At 54.8% G+C, this 21640-nt stretch overlaps 10 protein-coding genes across 10 annotated transcripts in view; 6 read left to right on the forward strand and 4 right to left on the reverse strand.

Annotated features, from left to right (window-relative positions):
• The window catches only part of GLOTRDRAFT_126286 (uncharacterized protein), a gene marked incomplete at both ends in the record, with an annotated part of 723 nt that extends 540 nt beyond the window's left edge, over nt 1-183 (forward strand). Inside the window, 2 exons of the mRNA XM_007864964.1 lie at nt 23-120; nt 174-183. Coding sequence (XP_007863155.1) covers nt 23-120; nt 174-183 — 108 coding nt within the window. The remainder of the gene's footprint in view (nt 1-22; nt 121-173) is intronic.
• A 4162-nt stretch (nt 184-4345) lies between these two features.
• On the forward strand, nt 4346-5223 carry GLOTRDRAFT_126289 (uncharacterized protein; the record flags this gene model as incomplete). The annotated part of the gene is made up of 2 exons (XM_007864965.1): nt 4346-4445; nt 4496-5223. 2 exons carry the CDS (start codon nt 4346-4348, stop codon nt 5221-5223), a joined length of 828 nt encoding a protein of 275 aa, XP_007863156.1.
• A 28-nt stretch (nt 5224-5251) lies between these two features.
• On the reverse strand, nt 5252-8052 carry GLOTRDRAFT_114435 (uncharacterized protein; the record flags this gene model as incomplete). Its single annotated transcript, XM_007864966.1, has 8 exons — nt 5252-6109; nt 6175-6430; nt 6479-6927; nt 6987-7008; nt 7062-7325; nt 7387-7628; nt 7684-7875; nt 7951-8052. The coding sequence occupies 8 exons, from the start codon at nt 8050-8052 to the stop codon at nt 5381-5383; spliced, it is 2256 nt and encodes a 751-aa protein (XP_007863157.1). The 3' UTR covers nt 5252-5380.
• A 242-nt stretch (nt 8053-8294) lies between these two features.
• GLOTRDRAFT_136666 (uncharacterized protein) lies at nt 8295-11541 on the reverse strand (the record flags this gene model as incomplete). Its single annotated transcript, XM_007864967.1, has 3 exons — nt 8295-10473; nt 10524-11317; nt 11455-11541. 3 exons carry the CDS (start codon nt 11539-11541, stop codon nt 8295-8297), a joined length of 3060 nt encoding a protein of 1019 aa, XP_007863158.1.
• A 249-nt stretch (nt 11542-11790) lies between these two features.
• Nucleotides 11791-12183, forward strand: GLOTRDRAFT_126292 (uncharacterized protein; the record flags this gene model as incomplete). The annotated part of the gene is made up of 2 exons (XM_007864968.1): nt 11791-11896; nt 11957-12183. 2 exons carry the CDS (start codon nt 11791-11793, stop codon nt 12181-12183), a joined length of 333 nt encoding a protein of 110 aa, XP_007863159.1.
• GLOTRDRAFT_136667 (NAD P-binding protein) lies at nt 11792-14057 on the reverse strand. Its single transcript, XM_007864969.1, has 10 exons — nt 13860-14057; nt 13733-13799; nt 13571-13679; nt 13366-13515; nt 13113-13306; nt 12898-13048; nt 12783-12844; nt 12275-12726; nt 11957-12215; nt 11792-11896 (listed from the first exon to the last, which is right to left on the reverse strand). Exons 1-8 carry the CDS (start codon nt 14028-14030, stop codon nt 12527-12529), a joined length of 1104 nt encoding a protein of 367 aa, XP_007863160.1. The 5' UTR covers nt 14031-14057; the 3' UTR covers nt 11792-11896; nt 11957-12215; nt 12275-12526.
• Nucleotides 14058-14225: 168 nt separating this feature from the next.
• Nucleotides 14226-16371, forward strand: GLOTRDRAFT_114438 (uncharacterized protein; the record flags this gene model as incomplete). Its single annotated transcript, XM_007864970.1, has 8 exons — nt 14226-14968; nt 15019-15161; nt 15215-15310; nt 15377-15648; nt 15731-15842; nt 15895-15996; nt 16044-16097; nt 16163-16371. 8 exons carry the CDS (start codon nt 14226-14228, stop codon nt 16369-16371), a joined length of 1731 nt encoding a protein of 576 aa, XP_007863161.1.
• A 100-nt stretch (nt 16372-16471) lies between these two features.
• Nucleotides 16472-16906, forward strand: GLOTRDRAFT_37215 (uncharacterized protein; the record flags this gene model as incomplete). The annotated part of the gene is made up of 3 exons (XM_007864771.1): nt 16472-16564; nt 16627-16731; nt 16784-16906. Coding segments are annotated over 3 exons (321 nt in total), but the record flags the coding sequence as incomplete, so codon positions are not given.
• Nucleotides 16907-17391: 485 nt separating this feature from the next.
• GLOTRDRAFT_91416 (uncharacterized protein) lies at nt 17392-18650 on the reverse strand (the record flags this gene model as incomplete). Its single annotated transcript, XM_007864971.1, is given in 5 exon segments — nt 17392-18164; nt 18184-18288; nt 18348-18416; nt 18470-18511; nt 18572-18650. 5 exon segments carry the CDS (start codon nt 18648-18650, stop codon nt 17392-17394), a joined length of 1068 nt encoding a protein of 355 aa, XP_007863162.1.
• Nucleotides 18651-18843: 193 nt separating this feature from the next.
• GLOTRDRAFT_136669 (uncharacterized protein) lies at nt 18844-20291 on the forward strand (the record flags this gene model as incomplete). Its single annotated transcript, XM_007864972.1, has 3 exons — nt 18844-18888; nt 19509-19984; nt 20040-20291. The coding sequence occupies 2 exons, from the start codon at nt 18844-18846 to the stop codon at nt 19938-19940; spliced, it is 477 nt and encodes a 158-aa protein (XP_007863163.1). The 3' UTR covers nt 19941-19984; nt 20040-20291.
• Between the last annotated feature and the right edge of the window lie 1349 nt (nt 20292-21640).

Genomic DNA, 21640 nt, shown 5'->3' on the forward strand with positions numbered 1-21640 from the left:
CTGGGGTAGTGACAAGGACCAGGGGGAGACTGTCAGTCTCGGTGACGAGGAAGACCTGGACCGCACTATTGCGGAGGCTGCTGGCTTCGACCAGAAAGCCTTTATTGACGAGCACTACTCGTACGTGCCATCTTCCCCTTTACAGGACTCCACTGACGCGCCATCACAGTTAGGGCAGCGTAGTGTAGATCTTAATTTGAGTCCTGTAACATTGGCTTTAATATATTGCACTCATGCGCAAACTTATGCTGCATGTGCAAAATGTAAGGGGAAAGATAAGGCACAACAGGGTAACACCTGGATTCTCGACTCGGGGGCCTCTCGACATTTCACTTTTGACATGAGTGATTTCATCGACTTTGAGGAATTTAAGCAACCTGCGACCGCATCTACCGCGAACGGGTTTGCACGAATACTTGGGTTCGGTACGACGGTCCTAAATTATTATATCAAGGATGTCGGGAACATAACCACTCGGTTATTTCCAGTCTACTATATACCTGACCTGAATATTTGCCTCATGTCGCTCGGAGTTTTACTCCAGGATAAACTAAAAGTGTCTGGCAATGACCGACACATAAGTCTCTATGAAAAGGGATTGCGCGAACCTTTATTCAGGTTTTTACCGCGGCAGCCCGGCGACACTATCTATAGTGTCAGTACAATTCCTGCACCGGATGCGTACTCTATATTCCCAACGATCTATGCGGTCGATTATGGGATTATGCACCGTCGCATGGGACACCCCTCTAAGGAAGTCCTACGGCAAGCAAGGGAACACACCAAGGGTTTCCCCACCAATCTGGAGTTTCCTTCGGAAGACCCAGTATGCCCTGGATGCGCGGAAGGCAAAATGCCTTCTAAGACTTTCCCGCCATCCACTCTACGGGCAAAAGAACCGTTTGAGTTAATTCATTCGGATCTTAAGTCATTTCCCGTAGACTCCTACCACAAGTATCGGTACACAATCGTCTTCTTTGATGATTACACCTCCTATGGATGGGTCATGCATATGCGCTCCAAGGGTGCTGCAATTGCAAAGACTCGTCAATTTCTTGCCTACGTACAAAATCAATATGGCAGGAAAATTAAGGAGTGGATGTCCGATGCAGGGGGAGAGTATAAATCTGATGCGTTCATCGAGATGCTCAGAGATGAGGGCATAAAAATCTGACAGAGCGCACCTTATGCGCACCAACAGAATGGTCGCGCTGAGCGCTTTATTCGGACTATAATGGACAAAGCGCAGTCAATGCGGCTAGAGTCCTGCTCACCTCCATCTTGGTGGGAATTTGCGGTAGACCATGCCGTTCACGTCTACAATCGGACCCCTTTGAAGCGCCATCAATGGCAGACTCCTTATGAGGTCCTGAACAAGGAACCTCCCGACATCAAGCACTTACGTGTCTTTGGATGCGGAGCATATGTCTACCTGCATAAGGAAACCAGACCCAACAAGTTATCGCCTAAAGCTGAGCTGATGACTTACATTGGTGTCGCTGATGGCGGCCATGGCTTCAAGTTCATGCGCGCCAATAATAGTATAGTCACTCAGCCAACCGCGCTGTTTGACGAAGCTATGTTCCCTAAATGCCGTAATACAAAGCGACGGGCAAGCACTACGCTGCAAAGTGCGCCCAAACCAGCTGACAGTCAACCAGACAATTCTGATGATGACTGGATCACTGATGACGATGAGCCAGACTCACGTCCTCCTCCTAAATCCCAAAAGGGGCCAGGCCAGGATCGTGACGACGAACCTGCGCAGCCTGAGGCGCGAGAGCCTGAGAACCCGCCTTCTCCACCTCCGGGGGATCCTGCGCCACAAGATGAGCCGCGGAGACCGGTGAGAGAAAGGAAACCAGTAACTCGCCCGGGTAACATCTACGGTGAATCGCGGAATCCTGTAGAAACCTATCGTGAGATTGAGTCAGACAAGAAGTGGAAGGATTTAGTTGGCGAAAGACCTAAGACGTCTCGCATACCTCGCCAGTCCAAGCAGAAGCAACAGGTTCCCGGACCTAGCTCTGCCCCTCCACCTCGCGACCCTCCTGCTCAATCCCCGGGTGCTTCGCATGAGCCAATCGCTCCTGAAGCCTCTGACCAGCGGTCTGAACATGACGCTGATGAGTTACTTCTGGCACAGCTATGCCGGGAAGGGGGAGTACCATTGATCAATTACCTGCTTCTGAAGGCTATTTCGCCTGAGGCAGATGATCCAGACACGTCCAATGTCAGAGAATGGACGTACCGCGATATCCTTCGCTTACCACCAGAGAAGCAGAAGGAATGGAGAGCTGCTTGCCACGAAGAATTGGATGCACTTCGTCGGCGCAGAGTCTTTGACTTGGTTGACCGCCCTAAAGGGCATAAAGTCATAAAATGTCGCTGGGTATTTGACGTCAAATCAGATGGACGTCGCAAAGCGAGATTAGTCGCTAAAGGCTTCTCGCAGGTTGAAGGCATAGACTTCGACCAAATATTCTCACCAGTTGTGCGCTTTGAGACAGTGCGCCTTATGCTCACGCTAGCAGCGCTTGAGGACTGGCACATATCTGGACTCGATGTGCGCAATGCCTATCTTTATGGCAAACTGGATGAGGAAATTTATATGGAACAACCTGAAGGCTTCGCCGTAAAAGGCCAGGAGCACAAGGTTTGTAGACTGCGCCGTGCACTCTACGGACTTAAGCAAGCGGGGCTTGCCTGGTGGCGCACACTTGCTGAGTCTTTGGAGAAATTAGGCTGCAAACGTCTAACTACCGATGCTGGCATCTTCTTATTCAAGGAGAAGGATGGCCACATGGTAATTATTGTCGTCTACGTTGACGATGCCTTGTTCTTTGGCAAGGACAAGTCTCTCGTGACAGATGTTAAGTCACGATTCATGAAGAAGTGGGAATGCAGGGACCTTGGCGATGTCAAGGAATTCCTACGCATGCGCATTACAAGGCAAGGCCGAGAGATTCATCTCGATCAGATCGCCTACCTTGATAAAGTGCTGCAGCGTTGTGGCATGCAGAATGCAAAATCTGCGCCAACTCCTCTCCCTGCAGGCTATCGACCTGAACCTCACAATGGCCCGGTCAATCCTACTCTTCGTAGCCGGTTCCAAACTGTGATCGGTTCCTTGCTCTATATTATGCTTGGAACTCGACCGGATATCAGCTATGCAGTTACCAAGTTAGCGCAATTTGCTGCTAATCCATCTCAAGCCCATTTAGATAAAGCGCTGTATATCTGCCGCTATCTAATCGGGACTCGTAATTACACACTAGCTTTTGATGGTGCTAGTGGACTTGGTATTACTGCGTGCACTGATTCGGACTGGGCATCAGACCCCAGTACCAGGAAGTCCCAAACCGGTTACTTCCTTAAATTAGCCAATGGCATATTCAGTTGGCAGTCGAGAGCGCAGAAAACTGTTGCGCTATCCTCCACTGAAGCCGAGTACATGGCGCTCAGTGATTGTAGCTGCCAATGTGTATGGGTTAGACAACTCTTTGATGAGTTAGGCTACCAACTCGGCCCCATTCCTATTTGCTGTGACAACCAAGGATCTATATTCCTTGCATCTAATCCTGTCACCGAGCGAAGGTCTAAACACATTGACATTCGCTATCACTATATCAGGGAAGTCATCGAGCAGAAGAAAGTTGAAGTATTCTACATCAATGGCGAGAATAACCCTGCAGACATGTTCACTAAAAACTTAGGACATGTCAAGTTCCTGCGCTTCAGAGCGCAACTCGGACTTAGGTTCTACAAGTAATCTAAGTCAGCCCAACGCTTGCGTGCGCGATTATCCGCGGCACTTAGCGAGGGGGAGTGTTGAACTAGGCGCTGACTTAGCTGCCAGGTTCTACAACGTACCAGAACGTACCGGAACCCTCTGGAACATTCTGGTATATTCCATTATTGTACAAGGGCACGGAGCTCATGTGGGTCAGTGACATCATAGGTGGAGCTCAGTAGGATTAGAGATATTCCACGTAGCTTAGTCAGCCTATGGGCCACAGTGCATATAAACCCTGCAGCTCTGCTGCCTAATGACAAGGGTCGTTTATACGAGCTTTACCAGTAGCTACAGCATCCAAGCAATACAGGTGAGTTGTGTAGGGCGCACTGTGCATGCTGCTGCCTCCATAACTCTTCATCATGATCAAGGTGAGATCATATTTGTTCCAGCATTAAAGAAAGGATTTAATGGTAGTAGGGCATAGTCATGCTTCCAAGAGCACAAGTCGGGCCAAGATCGATGTCTATAATATTCAATCTGGTGTCTACATTCATGCCCCATATCCTGACATTGTATTGATCATAATTTATAGCTGGAAATGACATCATGTTAAAGAATTTACTTGACAGTGCTGAGCTTGAGTTGGGATATGAGACAGAAGAAGAAGAAGTAGATAAAGAAGAGGTAGATGACTCTGAAATTGACTGTTTGTGTCCCATTTCAATATCATTATCAGTCTGATCTTCAAGATTATAGGGGACAGTTTCTCTGCCACGTCCATTGAGACCAAGGCAGAAGACAATCGGATCGAAGTGATACCGGACTTTGTCATGGCACGTTTGATTGTTGCTCAACTCAAGCCAACTGAAACTGAAGACAACACACAATCACATGCTGGTCCTCCTGAAGTAGACTCCAAGCGAGAAATTGCCACCCAACAAGAAGCTGATCCAGATCTGGAGGCCAAGACTCCCCATCTTGCAGGAGCACATATTCTGTATGATGGCAGGCTGCTTATGCAACGGACAATCTTCCTGATGGAGGAGGACAAGAGAGGCCCTTCTCGCAAGAACTACCACCCAAGTCATAGACAAGAACTTGCGCACGAATGTGACAACTATCTCAGGCAAGCAGAGAAGAAGCTTCTTCTTTACATGTTCATCTACTTCTATTTGGTTGATGACCATGCAGTGAGCATGGTGTGCCGTTCAGTTTCTGGTGCTTTCTGGCATTGGACGGAGTTCCACCGCAGCAAAATCCCACTTCATTCCTTCCCCACCACCAATGCTGCACTCTCAGTGGCAAGCATCCTATCGGAGAAGAAGAAGTATCAGAACTTTTGTGCAAAATGGGATGACCAGCCTGTGTTTGAGGTGGGGACAAAGGAGTCAGATGCTGCACTAACAGGGATGATGAAGATTGTGTTCACTAACATCAAGAAGTATTCTCCAAGGAAGCGGGAGGGTGCAACACTTCTTTACTAGAGTGTATTATTACTGTAATGTAGCCAGAGGCAGCTTGAGGGATGAATCATGTACTTTTAGCAACACATTCAAGTTCCTCATATTGCATCCGAACAAACTGATGGACTACAGCTACATTTCTATCTCAGTATCACACATCTCATAACATTCTGCCATCTCACGTTGGGAACGTGCCGAGGGTGAATAGTGTCTGCTTTTGTTTGCCCTTGCCCTTCTTCCTCCCTCCCCCGCCGTCATTCCTAGACCCCACCACCTCCCCATTCGGTTCCTGTTCATCACGCGAATGCCCGACCTCCGACGACCCATTGGACACCGGCTGCGCCGCACTCGCACTCGCCGCTCCCCAGACATTCCCAGCGGGCTGGCTAGGCTTCCCCAGGATATTCTTCAACGACTGGTTACCACCCACAGGGGCCCTGACCGGCTTGTTATTGCTCGTGCTTGGCAGCTCGGGGAACGCGGATTTCGACAAGGAAGGCGGCGGTGGTCCTTTGGCCTTGGAGCTTCCGCGGCTCACCGCAGGGCGGGGGACGACGGACACCGACGAGGGCGGCGGGAAGTGCGAGGACGACGACGGCCCCGCGGAAGCGGCCGTGGAAGCCCAGGGCGTGCTCCGCTGCGGCTGGCGGTACGCGGGGACCGGGGCTGGCGCGGAGGCTTGCGGGTTGAGCGGCGGAAAGCGATCTGCGGGGCGCTGGCGCGAGGGACCCGGGACTGAAGACGAAGCGGCGGCCTGCGCGACGCGGTCCCAGACGTGCCGGGACGAGGAGGCGGAGGAGGAGCGCGTCGCGGTGGAGTGCTTCGCGTTCAGGACGCGGCCGGCGGTTATACCTGCGTACTCGTTGCCCTGGGATGTAGGCACTAAGTCAGGGAAGTTCTTGCGTTGCTATACGTTGCGGTAGGTGAGTAGACGGTCGTAACATGCATGATTCCAACTAAACGAAAGCGCACCTCCAGCTTGAACCCGTTCCACGCCGCGAGCAGGTCGCGCTTCTTCTCGTCCTCGTCGAGGAGGTCGACGAGCGCGTTGATGATGCTCGCCGTGTTGTCCAGATCGCGGTCAAGCACGTTCCAGATCGTCGAGATGAGGTCGCGCGCTGCGGACTCGGACGCGCGGTACGACCGGATCGCGGCCTTCACGCCCGGCACGATGTTCGCGTTGTTCGGCGCGACGGAGACGAGGCGAGCGACGAAGGACGCGTGGCGCCTGCAAATATTTAAACAGAGCAGCATTTGAAAGAGAGATGAAGCTTACTCGGCAACTTCAGGATCGACGTCGTCGCGCACGGGCGACGGGGACGGACGCCGGGAGGGCTCGGGCGTATTATGCGACGTCCCATTGGCACTGGCGCTGGGATTCGCCTCCGTCGACAAATGCGCACCGAACCCCTCCCGGCGCCTCCCACCGCCACCAGGTCGCGCCGGGCCAGGCTGTGGCGGTGGCTCCCCGCGATCTCCCCTATCTCTATCTCTATTGCGCCCACCCCTGCGTCCCCCACCGCCCCCTCCGCTACCACCGCCCGCATCGAAAGCAAAGTCCGCTTGGACGCGCAGCGCGTCCCGCTTGTCGCGCGCGGACATGTCCGCGCCGTGCTCCTCGACCATGTGCGCCTTGAGGTCGAGCGCGGAGCCGAAGACGACGAACTTGCGTGCCTGGCACTGCGCGTTGGGGCACGGAAAGTGTGCGTTGGTGAAGTGCTGTTCCTACATCCCCCGATCATGTCAGATGTGGGTTGAGGGGCGACGTGTGGGAGGCGACGTACTAGTGCTTCGTAATTCTGGAAACTACGAGCCATGGTTAAATAGATGAGTAGGCACAAGGAAGGAAAGATACTGACTATTGGTCCCGGATCTCGTTGCGCTTGCAGATGAAACACTCTTCGTGCCGCTCGCGCATATGCGCGTAGAGCTCGTCGTCGCTGAAGAAGCACTCGCGGCAAAACGCGCACAGCGGGTGCACGCCGCCCTCGATCTGCTCCTTCGGCGGCGGGGGCTTGCGCGAACGGTGGTGGGCCATGGATGGGAGGTGGTATGGTAGCAGCCAAGGCGGATAGAGCGCTTGTTCGTGCGCGAAGACTTTCTTGTGCCGGATACACAGGTCGCTATATGCGTTCCGTCGCGATCAGCTTTGGAGTGAGATCTGGGAAAGGGAGAGGGACAGACCACATGACTTTGCCGTGCGCTTCGCGGACGTGTAACTTGAGATCGCCCCAGCCGGCCACGGCTATGTAGTCGCATTTAGAGTCGGGGCAGTTGAAGCGGAGGAGGATAAGCGTCTCCTCCATCATCTCCTGTGTCTCGAAGAATATGGACAGTTTAGGGTCCTTATAGGGAATAGCATCCGGAGAGTACGACGAGAACGGTGCATCGGGCGAGATTGTGAATATCACGGATTGCTGAGGTTCCTGTATGCATTCATTAGCCACATCGAGGCACAGGTGAATACAAACGAGCACTCGCCTTGCAGAAAGTACATTCGAGCTTCTTGTATAGCGCGCGCAGGCGCAGGGCGCAGACATGGCACGTCCGGTGGTTGCACTCGGACACGGACCAGTACTTGACCGGCTCGGCGCATATCCAGCAGATCGCGCCCTCCTCTGCGTCCGCCGTCTTCTCCGCCGCCGCGCCGTCTTCAGCGCTTTCCTGGGCGGCCTCCACAGCCTTTCCTTCCTCCGGCTTAGGCGACGTAGGCGGCCCACCCCGCCCCCTGCCCATCCCGCCGTTCACGTTCTTTGGCGTCCCCCGGGCGGGGCGCCGCGCGCGGTTGACCCGCCTGGCGCGGGGCTGTTGCTGGTTGGTCTCTGTGGTCGTCGTTTGTGTAGAAGACATTGCGATCGTCGGTGTCGGATTCGTTGATAGTTATGTGTATGAGTGCAAGATATACGAAAGAGCCAAGGGCGAGCTGCAGCTGCAGTCAGCGCGTAAAACGCTTCGGTTCCGCGTCTTACATATCTCCGCCAAAAAAGGAAGGTATTTAAGAACGCGAGGGGGACGCGTTGTAGCTAAGTGAACGTTGCGGCAAGTATCATTGTCCTGCGCTATACCCGGAAATGAATAATGAGTCCTAATTACTACTCTACATCAGTCTGTCCATTAGAGTCAGAGTCAGAGCCCTCAGTCTCCGTCTCCGCCTCCGACTCAGCCGCACTCTCCCCCCCGAATCGCCCCGTCGAACCGCCCCGCTGATGCTGACCTGGACGCTGATTCACCGGGGGGAGCACTACCGACGAGCTGCGTGACCCAAGCCCGAGCGCATAGAGCCCCGTCAGCCCAGACGTCGTACGCACCCTCGTCGTTGGCGGCTGGCCCAGCCCCATCCGCGGTGGGGCAGTATTGACGTTGCCCAAATACGAAGGCAGATGCGACGGCATAGGAATGCGCAGACCCAGCCCCGCGAACGGGTCCTCCGCCTGCAAATGCGTATAGCTCGACGTATGCCGCAGCCGCGGGCTCGTCATCACCGACCCGAACGTCGGCGCTGGACTCGAGGAGCGCGCCTGCCCGAGCAGGCCAGACGTCCAGTTCGCCCAGCCGGTGGGCGACGCAGAGGTTTCGGGCGGAGTGGATATGAGTTCAAGCTCGTGCGCCGCGCGCTTCAACACGGCGATGTCATGCTGTAGGTCCTCCAGCTTCCTCGCAAACTGTTCTCTATCCCTCCTCGCAGTCTGCCCGCTGCCCTCCACAAACTCCCTGACATCCTTCTCAACCGCCTCCCGCTCGCCCTCCCCCGCAATCGCGCCCGGGACGGTGAGCAGCGTCTCGTACCCGCGGACGACGCGCTCCTCGTCCGCGACGCGGATCTCGAGCTCGACGCGGGTGTCTTCGTTGTAGTCGTCGAGCCGCTCCAGCGCAGTGCGCAAGACCGGGAGGGACGGGGACGGGGAGGTCGCAGTGGAGGACAAAGTGGCTTTGAGCTCCCTGAGTGCCTGGTGGCATTCACGGAAGGCGCGCTGGAGGTCGTCATAGCGGTCTTTCACCCTGAGGAGCTCGGTGAGGGCTGATTGGTCTGCGGGAGGGGATGAGGGAGGTGGAGTAGGAACTGCGACCTGTGTAGGGAACTGAACTTTCTCCAAAAAGGGCTCCTCTGCCACAGGAGAGCTGACAGGCGAAGGCTCTGGGGCAGAAATCGCGGGGTTAACCGTAATATCCAGCGCTTTCGGAATATCATTACTCTCCTCTGACGACGGGAAGACCACACTGTCAGCCGGTGCAGGTAACAGCACAGAGGAGACCTCCTGCGGCACAACGTCGGGCTCCTTGAGCCCAAGTAGATTGCTCGACTCAGGTAAGGTTGAAGTATCCTCCATACTTGGGGGCGGTGGGGTCTGTACTAGAGTAGATGACTGGTCAGAGACAGACGAGGAAGACGGGACGAGGTCTGGTGTAGCCTCGGACGGTTCCTGGTCCATCACACTGGCTAGAGTCGCAGGAGTGGCGGGTATACTCTGGGAGACTTCTACAACGGCCGGAGGAACAGAGGTATCAGTGTCGTCTGGCTGTGGTTGGACGGGTCCGTCAGCAACGGTAGGCAACGAAAGGAGCTTGGGAGTCGTGGGTGAGTCCACGGTAACTTGAACACTTCTAGGCGCGTCCACCAGCTTTTCCGCCTCTTCTTCATGCTTAGGCGGGGGAGGCGGAGGGGGTGGCGACACCCCCCGATCCCGCACTTCCTGGACAGCTAACCCAGCGCTCTCCAGCCCAACCCTCGACTCATCCGCAACCGCTTTCGCGGCCTTCCTCTCCGCTTTCAATCTCCTCTCCGTCTCCACCTGCAGCTCCCTCACCATAGTATTCACCGCATCCTGTGCAGCCAAAATGCGCGCCACGCTCGCCGGTGTCACCTCCTCCAGCTGGGGCGAGCCATCCACCGAATCCAGCAGTGCCGCCGCGCTCCTCAGGATCTTGTCAAACGCCCCCTCCACCTGTCCCGGGTCCGCAAGCGCCGTGCGCGCGAGGAGCTCCTGCGTCCTTCTCGACCAGCGCTTCAGCCCCTCGACGATGCTCTCCTCGCGGCTGAGCAGCGCAAGCCGCAGCGCGACTTCCCGGCGCCGCCCGTAGGTCTCGCGCGAGATGTCCTCCGACAGCTCGTCCAGCGCGGCGCGCAGCCGCGAGGTTTGGCGTTTCTCGTCTAGCAGGCATTTACGCAGGGTTTGTAGTTCGAGGTCCATGGAGGATAGGGTTGCGGCGTGCCGCGCTTTGAGGTTCGAGAGCGCAGTTTGGAGGTTGTCGGTGGTTGCTTGGGAGAACTTCCTGTAGAATACGAGTTAGTACGATATATGCACAGGAAGGGAGATGCGTACATGTATCGCGAGACTACTTTCGCTGCGGCATTGTCGTCGGCTTTGAGCCTGTCTAGTTCGGCGCGTGCTCGAGCCAGAGCGGCGCGGTCATCTGCCCCTCCCTTGTGTTCTGCTTTCAGCTTGGCCTCCGCAAGACTCAGCTGCCCGTGCAGCCTCTGCACCTCCGCCTCCAGCCGCTCGTTCTCCGCGTAGAACTCGCTGAGCAATTTGTGCAGCCCGGACTTGCCCTCCGACAGCGACTCGACGAGTGTGACCGACGAGCTGGAGGCCACGCTCCCGCCCCCGTCGTCGGATGCCACGCGTCTCTGCGCACGAGGAGACGTCACGGAGCTCTTGCGACCCTCGAGCGCGCGCACGAGGTCGGCATACTCCTGCACGACGAGATCCGTCATCCGCCGCTCCTCCTCCGCCGCCCGCACTCTCCTCTCCAGCTCGCGCTCCCTCGCCTTCCCCTCCTCCTGCCTCGCGCGCCCCGTCGCGGCAAGCTCGTACGCCGCCTCCGCATCGTGCCGCGCCCTCGCCGCCTCGGCCTGTGCGTCCGCGAGCTCAGCTGTGCGTTCGAGGAGCATCTCCTCGGTCGCAGTGAGCTTGTCGGAGAGCCGCCGCAGGGAGAGCGTGAGCTCGTTCGCGTGCAGCGCCGCGGGGTGCGGGGCGGCGTCGGGATGCGCGCGCAATGTCGCTAGCTCTTCGCGCAGTGTGGCATTTTCGCGCTCGAGGATGTGCGCGCGTTCGAGTGCGTGGGCGGTCTCGAGCGAGTGCCGCTGGAGCTTGACTGAGGATGCGTGGGCTTCGTGCTGCGTTCATGAATCGTTAGAGCATTCCTTTATGACTGTATCACCGAAATAGGTTTACGAAGGAAACTTAAGCCTCGTGTACCTTACTACCCAGTGAAATGTGCCCCCGCTCCCTAAACATGCATCGTATTACTCACCTGGTACCGGCTGATCGCCGCACGCAGACTCGCTAATTCCAAGGCCAAAGGGTGGTCATCGTTAATTTGGAGCTCTATAGCACTCATAGCTGCATCCTATTATTTGACCCCCGTGTATCTGCAGTCCACAATAGATTCAGAAATGGATAAAATTCAGAGAAATAGCACCTACCACGTAGCGGATTAGGGGGCAAATGGCCGCAGCTGTCAATGAAAGGTCGGACCGGCGGTTCGTGCATAGTTCGCCTTCAGAACGCGAAGCTCGCACGGTTTGATCAAAGTTCGGACGATCGGCTCTCGATGTAAGGACCGTGACGGCGGTCACGTCACCGCCAAATGTCCCTTCTGCGCGCATTTCGACCGTCGTGCCTCCGTCCGCTGTGTAAGACGCGCTCGTACGCTACAAAAGCGGCTACAAAGCCAGCGGCAGCAGAGCCAGAACGTGAGCGGGTTGATTTAAACACTAAACATGCGAATAAAGTTTGATGTGGATTGTGCACAGCAAAATCCTCATGTCCTCCTAACACCGTCTTGGTCGGCGTAAACTACCTGAAGGACCAGCCGCCAGTGCTCGCCCTACCCGACGAGGAATACCCGGATTGGCTGTGGAAGCTCTTGGAGAAGAAGGAGCTGCCGTACGATGGGCCCGGGGGCAAGGCGGAGAAGGTCCGGCTACGGAAGGAGAACAGGCAGCGGATACGGGAGCAAAATTTCTTGAAGACTCAGTAGAGCAAGGATTTGCACCGCCATATAGCTACCGGGTGAGCTGCCTGTGGCTGGAAGTGAACCACCGACTCATTAGTATGCATTTGCATTTTAGGCTCTGTTAGTGGGTATAGCCGAGGACCTAGAGGCCACCGCGCGACATGCGTAGATATGGCACCGCAGCTCAGGACGATGATCCTTACATAGGGGTCCCCCGGGAGGGGGGCAGAGGATGCATCGTGTACCGTCGAAGACGCGAATTGCCTTGCGTGTTTCATCCTCATGGAAATATAATTTACAGTTTTGCCGAAGTACAACGTCAGTAGATCACAGCAAATACAAATCACAGCAAACATCACAGCACACCCTACAACTTTGCAAACACCTCTCTCCCATGTCTAATCCTCACCACCACCTTCCCGAAATGCGCGCCTGCCTTGATAAGATCGAACCCCTCTTGTGCGTTCTCCAGCCCATCAATGACATGCGACACGGTCGGCACAATGCGATGCTCTGCCATGAACTTCGTCGCCTCGACGATGTCCCGGTGTGATCCCATCGTCGATCCTGACACCCCTGGTGAGCTGCCTGCGCGCGGTAAGGCAATGCAACGGAAATAGTACCTATTAATTGTTGGTTCTTGAGCACTTCCCGCATGGTGAATGTGATCTTCGGCACGGCCGTCCTGCGTTCCATTCCCTCTCAGCGGATAATGCGGACCAAAGCAATGAGACGTACATTCCGTAGCAAACGACTCGCCCGCCAGCCTTCAGGATCTTATTCGTCGAAGTCATGATCTCACCGCCGCCAGAATCGACGATGACGTCGAGCAGCGGCTTGTCCTTAGACGTCGCCTTCAGCGCTTTGCCGAGCTGCGCCGCCCAATCCGCTTCGAGTCCGACAAAGCGGTATGTCCAATGTCAAACAGCGTCATGATGATAACTGACGCGTACCATCTTTGTAGTTGAATCCGGCTGTGGCGCCCATCTTGACCGCACTGTCGATCTTCTCCTTGCCCCCGCTCGTGACGTACACCTTCGCGCCCTTGGCGAGGCAGAGCTGCATAGCAACGAGCGCGACGCCCCCGCCTATCCCCGTGATCAGGACGTTGTCGCCCGCTTTCACTCTGCCGTTTACGATCGCGGCTCTGCATTAAAAAAATCAGCCATGTAGTGAAGTGAGGGATGTGGAACATATGGAGCCTACCTCCATGCTGTCGTGCCCGCCACGGGCCACGCAGCCAAGTGCTCGTCGTCTACATGTTCCGGGCTCCGAACGACCTGATCGCGCTCTACGATCACATATTCCGAGAAGGTCCCCAGCGGAATCTTGGCTGAGCCTCCGATGATAACTAGACTGCATGAAACTTTCTTTTAGTTCCGATACATACGCAGATTGACCCCGCACTTACTCTGGTGATTCCGGGGCATCGGGATCCTTCTCCCACCCTCGCATGGGCACGAGGAACACTCTCTTACGAATCAACGGGTCGTTCGCGTCTGCCGCCCCTATCACAGTGCCTGCAATTCTCGTTAATCTTTCCCTTCCTGCTACCCCTCGAGTACGCGCTCACCTGCACCGTCCGCGCCGAACGGGCTGCCTTCTCCGATGGCTGGGTATTTGCCCAGCCGAATCCATTGCTACATATGCATACGCTACGTGAGCGACGTCTGCTCAGCCCTACGGCCAATCCTACTGACATCACGATGGTTGAACGACACGGCATTGATCTTGACGAGTAGCTCGCCCTTCTTCAGCGGGCGCAGGTCCTGCTCCTCGAGCCTCGCGTCGTACAGACGCGCCTTTCCCTGCGAAGAACGCGCAGGTCTAACAAGTAAAGCCCTCGTCGTCGTCGGCAGCTTCGAGCTCATCGCGGTGAGATGTCGAACTCGAAGTTGAAGCCCGAGGGGCGTACAGCCCGAGCTCGAGCACTGAGTGCGGGGCAACGGCGGTACCCGGTACCCGGCCACGCGAGACTGCCTTTTCGGTCGATTATAGCAGATCTACCCGAGATCCGGTGGTCCTGCTTCTTTGAGGCGTTCTGCCATTTCTTGAGGCACTTTTTCATGGGACGCGAACTCCGTCCACGAAAATCCCGGCCGAGCTATGCAGCCCTTCTTCGGCTAGAGGGGGATGAGGCTGGACCGTCCATGTCTGCGCGGGAATTGGAAGAGGCCGAGGGGGACAGCGAGAGCGACTTTGCGCCCGACATTGCCGTGCAGTCGGCCGCCGAGGACGAAGACGAAGACGATGCGGACGCCGACGAGCTTGACGAAGAGGACGCTCCTGCGAAAGCGGAATCCCCCACCCCCGTATCCCGGCCAGCTACAAAACGCAAACCTCAGGAGCAAACACGGAATGCAAAGGGCAAAGGCAAAGAGGTAGGCACGAAGTTCGCCATCGAGCCCCGCCCGCGCGCGACCGTTCAGCTCGCACCGGGGCTTTCGCGCCCGCTGAACAGGCAGATGTACGCGCTCCCAATGCCCAGCTCGAACCACCGGCACCGCGCTGCGCCCATCTTCAGGCGGCAGGGTAACGTCGAGAGGTTGCTCAGTCCCCCAAAGTTGTTCTCAGCGCCAAGCGTTACTTCCTCGCCGAACTTTACTGCGCACCCTGCTGTGATGAACCGGCTGGGGAAGGCGTGGGGGTTTAATGTGGGCCCTGGGCCTTTGTGGGATTTGATGGAGGATAGGGCATGGTATAAGGAGGCTGTCTGTGGCACTGAGAACGAGGAGTGGGAGGGAAACAGAAGGCCGAGGGTATTTTTCGATCTCGCCATGCCCGTGGGCATGCGCCTTCTTACTCGAGAGTGGGTGTATGCGCACCGCATTATCTAGCATTCGCTCATTAAAATTGCAGAGAAGCGTCTGCGTACTTGCCTTCAGACGTCGTCACCACCGAAGAAGGCGACCTCCGCCCGCCTCCTCCCGTTCGCTGCTTCTTCGGGCCCTACGGTAAACAGACGAAGCACGAGATGAACATATTCGATACACTGAGAATATGTGGGTGCGCTTCCCCTATATCTTGGATTAGACGACGAAACAGAATGTGATAGCAGAACATATCCCGGGGAGTAAAGCACATGTCTTCAACGCGGGCGCACCGGTCTGGGGACTGGACTGGTGCCCCATTCACGCGGACGACCGACCTCGTAAGTCCTACACCGCGAAACGGAATACAGCACCAATAACGCTCTTTATAAATGTGTGATATCCAGACCGGTCATATAAACAATACCTCGCCGCCGCACCCTTTCCCTCCCGCTCGCACTCACCCGACATCGGCGCGAAAGTATCAAGACCCTCCTACGCGTGCATACAAATCTGGTCGTTGAGTCCACCAGAGGACGTGGAGATGGTCGACGCGACAGCTGCTCCGCCGGGAGATGATGACTTTGACCCGGGTCATATGCGTTGCGAGATGGTGCTGTGCGTTGAGTCTGGGCCCGCGCACGAGCTCAAGTGGTGTCCCCTTCCTTCACACGATAGCGTGAGTTCATAGGCTTTCTCAAGGTTAAAATTTTCCAACGGTGGATGTGTAGCTTGCGAGGAAGGACAGGGATAACGGCCAGCGGAAGTTGGGTTTACTTGCAGGCACGTTCGAGGACGGCTCCTTGTCAATATACGCAGTGCCCGATCCCGACTCCACCCCCGCAAACAGCGATGCCAATCAACCAAAGTTCGGTAGGAATGCTGTATATACGGTCGAGTCCGTCCGGCTCATCTTGTACAACAGTTCATATTTCAGAACCTTTCCTTCTGATTGAGCTAGAGGAGACTTCGTGTATGACCCTCGACTGGGCAAATAGCGAGATCATAGCCGTGGGCTGCACCAATGGTCAGACCTTCTAGGCTGTGACAGTCATTGGCTGACATAGACCTTAGGTTCTATCGCCGTATATAATGTCGGGGAAGCCATCCGACAAGGTGTCCGCTCCAGTGAGTCTTATCCCCGTCACACCGCCATGCATTCCTGTACTAAGTGCGACGTTATTATGATACAGACCTCCTTCCGATATATTACATGTCAATCCACCAGTCCGCCATCCGGGGATTGTCGTGGGTCCGCGTACCGCCCGCCTCGACTTCAGGCGCGCCGCTTACGGGGGAAGACCCAACGGTCATCGCCAGCGGGGGGTACGACGGGCTCGAGTGTCTCACGGACATACGCGACCCGCACGGGAACGTGTTCAACCGCACGCGAGGTTCGTAATCTCCCATTCCATCTCAGCTGACCAGGAATTCTGAGAAGGCTTTGGGTAGATGTGATCAATTGCATAACGTACTCGACCTATGCCGGAGGTGTCATCACGATCGACCACGAGAATATCGTCAAGGTATACCAGACTGCGCCGAGCATGCTCGGGCGGGGGCATACCCTCATCGAGCCCGGCGGGCCTGTTTGGGTATGTAGCTTTGGCTATAGTGTCGTAGGTGGGATAGAGGAGCCTCATGATCGTATGGGCAGGGCGTCAATGTATCGGACTATCACACGCAGCTCGCGGTTGCCTGCGCGGATGGTGCATGCTCGACGACGAACACACTTAGGCCTACGAGGAGGGGCGGCGCGGTGGTTGGTGGCTCTGGCTGTTTTGGGTAGTTTGACCGCTCTGACACACTCGCAGCCGTTTTTCATATACAAAATCTACCAGTTGGATTTCAGTCGCAAAACAGGCGAGTATAGGATGCTCGAACAGTTCCTACCGCAGGTGAAAAGCTCGCATACTAGCTGTCGATCGCGATGCTGATGTCTATACGTATAGGAGACCCAAGACAGGCCAACCGCGACGCGTGCCCAGCGGCAAGGTCAGTCCGTGCAGGTGATCCCCGTCGGGACGGGCGTCTGGCCTGCGGAAGTGGGTGTCCAGCGGGTGGTCTGGAACAGCGGCAATGGGCTTGCGAATGCACCTCTGTTGGCGTCCTCGACGGGTTCGGGTTTGTGCCGGGTTGACTGGCTCATGGGGAGGTGGATGAAGGATAAGGTGCCGTATGGGGGTGTGGAGGCTATGAGGGAGGCTGCTCATGTGGATGAGGATGATGATGACAATGACGAATAAGTATGTCTGCTTTGATAGGTCCTTGATCCAATTTTTCATCTTACACTACTTATTCCATGTCTGGTCTCACTTCACTGGAACAACAAGAAACTCCATTTCCCTAAGTGTTCCTGACATGGATGCAGGAGCTTGAATTCGTTGCTATTGTACACAAGATCACTATTCATCTTAACTTGCTAATCATAGTAAAGTGTTGCCCCCTCAATCCTCTTGGGAGAATGCTTCTTTATGTTTTCAAATACCTTCTTTATCATCCTTGTCAGTGCAGCATCTGACTCTTTTGTGCCCACCTCAAATACAGGCTGATCCCTCCACTTCATGCTATAGTCCTTCTCCTTCTTCACCTCAGATGGGACACGCAGGAGTGAAAGTGCAGATCTTGGGGTGGGAAAGAAATACAATGGAATCTCACTCCTGTGGAACTCTGCCCAATGCCAGAATGCACCAGGCACTGCATGGCAAACCATGCTCACTGCTTGCTCATCAACAATATTGAAGTAGATGAACATATACAGAAGCAGGTCATCCTGTGCCTTGTTGAACTGGGAAGTGTAGGAGTTGATGAGTTCAGCTTCATGCCCTGGCTGATAAAATTTACGAGAAGGACCCCTCTTGTCCTCCTCCATCAGGAAGATTGCTTGATGCAGAAGGAACTGGCCATTGTATAGGATGGATGCTTTCTCAAAATGACTGATTTGTGCCTGCTTCTGTATGTTGGCTTGTTGCTCTTGCTCTTTGGGAGTTTCCTGCTTGGGGTTTGTGCTGGCTGGACCAGCAGGTGGGTTGGTCTGAGTATTGAGGGCCACTGGTTCCAAAAGGGCAACAATGGAGTAGGTCATGATGAAGTCAGGTATGACATCAACTGGGTCATCATCTGGTTTGGTTTCAGCAGAAGTGGCTGAGAAGCTGTCCCCTATAATTCCAAATACCAGGTTATAAGCCTTTCTTACTGAAAGCAGCAAACATACAGTTGACATTAGGATCCTCAGCTTCAGCTTCATCATCATCTGTCTCACATCCCTGCTCAAATTCAGGATGACCATACATTGCCTCCAACCGGATTTCACCCTTGGCTGTCAATTTCAATCAATGTAAGTAATCGCCAGAGAAAACGACTCAAGGCGGTGAATACCAGCTTTTACTTGGCTTGCCTGAGCTTGGTGCTTTTGTGCCTTGGAAGTACGACCAGGTTGTTGACAACCTGCTACCCATGGAGAAATGCTCTCAGAAGCAATGAAGCCAATGTGAGCTCACATTCAAGGACATTGCCAGAGGGCCCCTTTGCAAGGAGTGTATCTTTGAGTTTGTTTGTCACAGCCACTTGTGAAACATTGTTAGTCCCCAAGCATGACCCACGGTGTGAAGCAGACACAAACCAGCCTCTGAACGCTTGCATGAGATGACTTGCTGTGGATGGGTCTGCAGCCTCGAGCATGGCTGATCAAGGGTGTGTAAAATAAGGCTCCGTGTTCCATAAACATGTCCCTCTAGGTTCCTTGGGTTATAGCGATAGGACAGGAAGTTGAGCTTGGAAAGATCAACTTCAAAGTTGGACTTATATGGTTGTATGGGTTCGATGTCCGACAGGTGAAGGTTGACTGGCGCCATCGCAGGTAAGGCCAACTGAGATGACGGGAGGAAATCCGTACGAGAGACTCAAGCGAGATGATATCGTATTCTCATCGATAGGCTGAGCGCCACTTTATGTGATGCGATGTCACTGTCATGTCCTCAACACCGAACGCGTCTGCTCGCCACTTAGAGCTCAGTGAAATACCCTGAGTTGTTGGCAGCGGTTAATAACAAGCTGTAATTAACAGGTTAATTACTTGTCAATATCTCAGGGTCGGATTTCCCTTGGTTAATTACCCTGAACCGGGTATTCGGGATATGGTTGTCCAAGGAGACTCTGGGCAGTGTCGGGGTGTATCTGGTGTTTCGTGAGCGACTACAAGCCACTCTACGGAGGACGAGACAGTTATGCCACCTACTATCCAGGCAATGACGTTATTTTCGTCGTGTGCTAAGCCTGGTCTCTCACGCTGCTCGATAACTTGTTCCTCACAGTACTGCTCCTACGAAGGCTTTCAAGTGCTCCAAAGAGAACATGTCTCTACATTTATTGAGGCCTTAGGGATGTGTTTTACGAGCACCGACTCGAATGTACTGTCGAGGACAAATGTGGCCTTTCGGTTATTGACAATGTTAATTACATGTTAATAACTACAATTTTTGTTAATAACGTTGATAACGCTGTCGAGAACCCAGCGGAGAGTAATTCACCGAGCTCTAGCTCTCGACGCCACTCTACCACATCTATTGGACCTACTCTTCTCCCTCCGAGCCTTCCTGGAGGCAGAAACGCCCTCGTTCATCCCGCTACGTATTGGGTTTCCTGCTCACCGATGAAGTAGCTGCGAGAGCATGCGAGACGCACGACCTATCCCCTGAGGAATATAAAGATAGCCATATTATACGTCGCTGGGTCGTCGGGGAGCTCACCGAAAAATACCACCTGCCGAACCGCTGGATCAACTCGCCCGCGCTCGTGTACAAAGACCGCACGCACTCCACGCTGCGGAATGTCGTCGCGCTCGTGGACCTTCGGTCGGCGGATCCCAGCGAGCGCGGACCCCCGAGCGTAGAGATGGTAGAGCAGATTGCGGACGAGCTCAAGCTCGAGGGCGAGGCTCGCGAGCCGCGCTGGTATCTGCTCGCCGAGTAGGACTAGGCGTGTGGTGCATCGATATCGATGTCCTGTGGCGCACGGTAATTATCCGTTTCACGATAGAATGCTGCGTAGACTGACAAGTCCCGCGGAAAGGTACCCTTCATCTTCATAGTAACATCCTTGAAACGCCGAAGTCCTACTCCACGCCTTATTGTCGTACTTATTCCCCGTCATACCTCAATCCCTTCCCTACTGCGAACTGCGTAGCATGCCCCGACGCCTCGTCCATCGCAAATGTCCCTTTCGCCGATGATACTGTTGTCCTAAGTCCAAAGCTGGTACACAACGCGGTCGACCTCTGTTCGAACTTGGATTTGAGAGTCCTGCTGAACCATATCCCCCCGGCGCGTCTGTGTTAGCCTGCTACATATACATGTAAGATTGTACTTCTAGAGCTTTACAGCACTTGTAACGACCAGGCGGACCGCATAACAGAGACTTACATTCCACACCTTATGCTATATCTGGACAGAGAAGTGTCGATAGTCCGCCAATTGGTCTCGGGCTCCCAGCAAGGTAGAGAGCCTATTTTCGCGTCGAATTATGTCGCATGAGACATTCCGCACGCACGAATAACCCTAGAACTGGTAGGCCCTGCTTGTCTGGATTCGAGAGGCTCAGCGGGTATGGACCGAGACGGTCACTGCGAATGCTCAAGGCGCTGGTATGTAAGTGATATACATGCGGGTCTGACATGTACTGGAGCTTACTGCAGACTCTGAATGCAAGTCTCTGTTATGGGTTCCGTCTGGCAATTACAATGGCAAGTGCAGACAATACTCTGAAATCAAACGTACATACAGTTCGCATAACGGGCACCGGATGCACGGCAGCGAAGACAACGACATGTGAAGGTTGGGGAAGGTGGCCAGGATGGCATCAAGACAGCGGAAGGGCAAGCCATCTATTCCAGGGATTTTCGAGTCTGCGCAGAAAGCTGCCAGAAAATGGCGAGTTACCCTACGCCACAGGACATCGATACGCCAAGGCAATGAGAGGCCATGTACTGCGTTCGGTGCGAGACTTGAAGATCAGGACGGTGAAGCCACCGTAGCGAGCCGGCAGGGGGTACTTGGCGGCGAGAGAGCTGACGACTTCGCGCACAGCGGTAAAGTATCCCGGAGACTTCATCTGGCTTAGGTACTATACCGCCCTCCTCGCAAGCCGTCTGAGCAATCTCATCTGTGAACGGAAAATCCAAGACGTAGCGGAAGGAGCGTGGACACTTCGGTCGCCAGGTCCGTCGGGCTGCCAGTGGTGCGAAGCGGTGGACGCACACGACACTCTAGACACGGTCGTTGGCCGTCTCAGTGCTGGACCGTCCGGCAGTAATGCTTTCGGACTGTTGCAAGCTCCTGCGACGGGTAATAGGTTCAAACCCTAGAGTATTACTGATGTCGCGATGTTGGTCGCCTCACGTGCAGTACAGTGCCTTGCATAAGAAACTGAACATCGCATTTCCGCGCGCGTTGTTTGTTCGCGCCAAATATACCCTTTTCGGGTAGGTCCGGAAGGCCTCTCGCGGGACCATTTGTTAGGCAGGGACTCGCAGATGCCCCGAGAGGGCTCGAAAGGCTTCAGAGAATGATAGAAATGTATATTCTACAACTACAGTAAGGGCTGTAAATCATTATAGTCTTGCCCTAGCTGTATGCCCAGCTAACCCTCCCTCTCGATGGGTCTTTGCCGCACAT

This window comes from Gloeophyllum trabeum, assembly GCF_000344685.1.
Source record: "Gloeophyllum trabeum ATCC 11539 unplaced genomic scaffold GLOTRscaffold_00003, whole genome shotgun sequence".
Lineage (NCBI taxonomy): Eukaryota > Fungi > Basidiomycota > Agaricomycetes > Gloeophyllales > Gloeophyllaceae > Gloeophyllum > Gloeophyllum trabeum.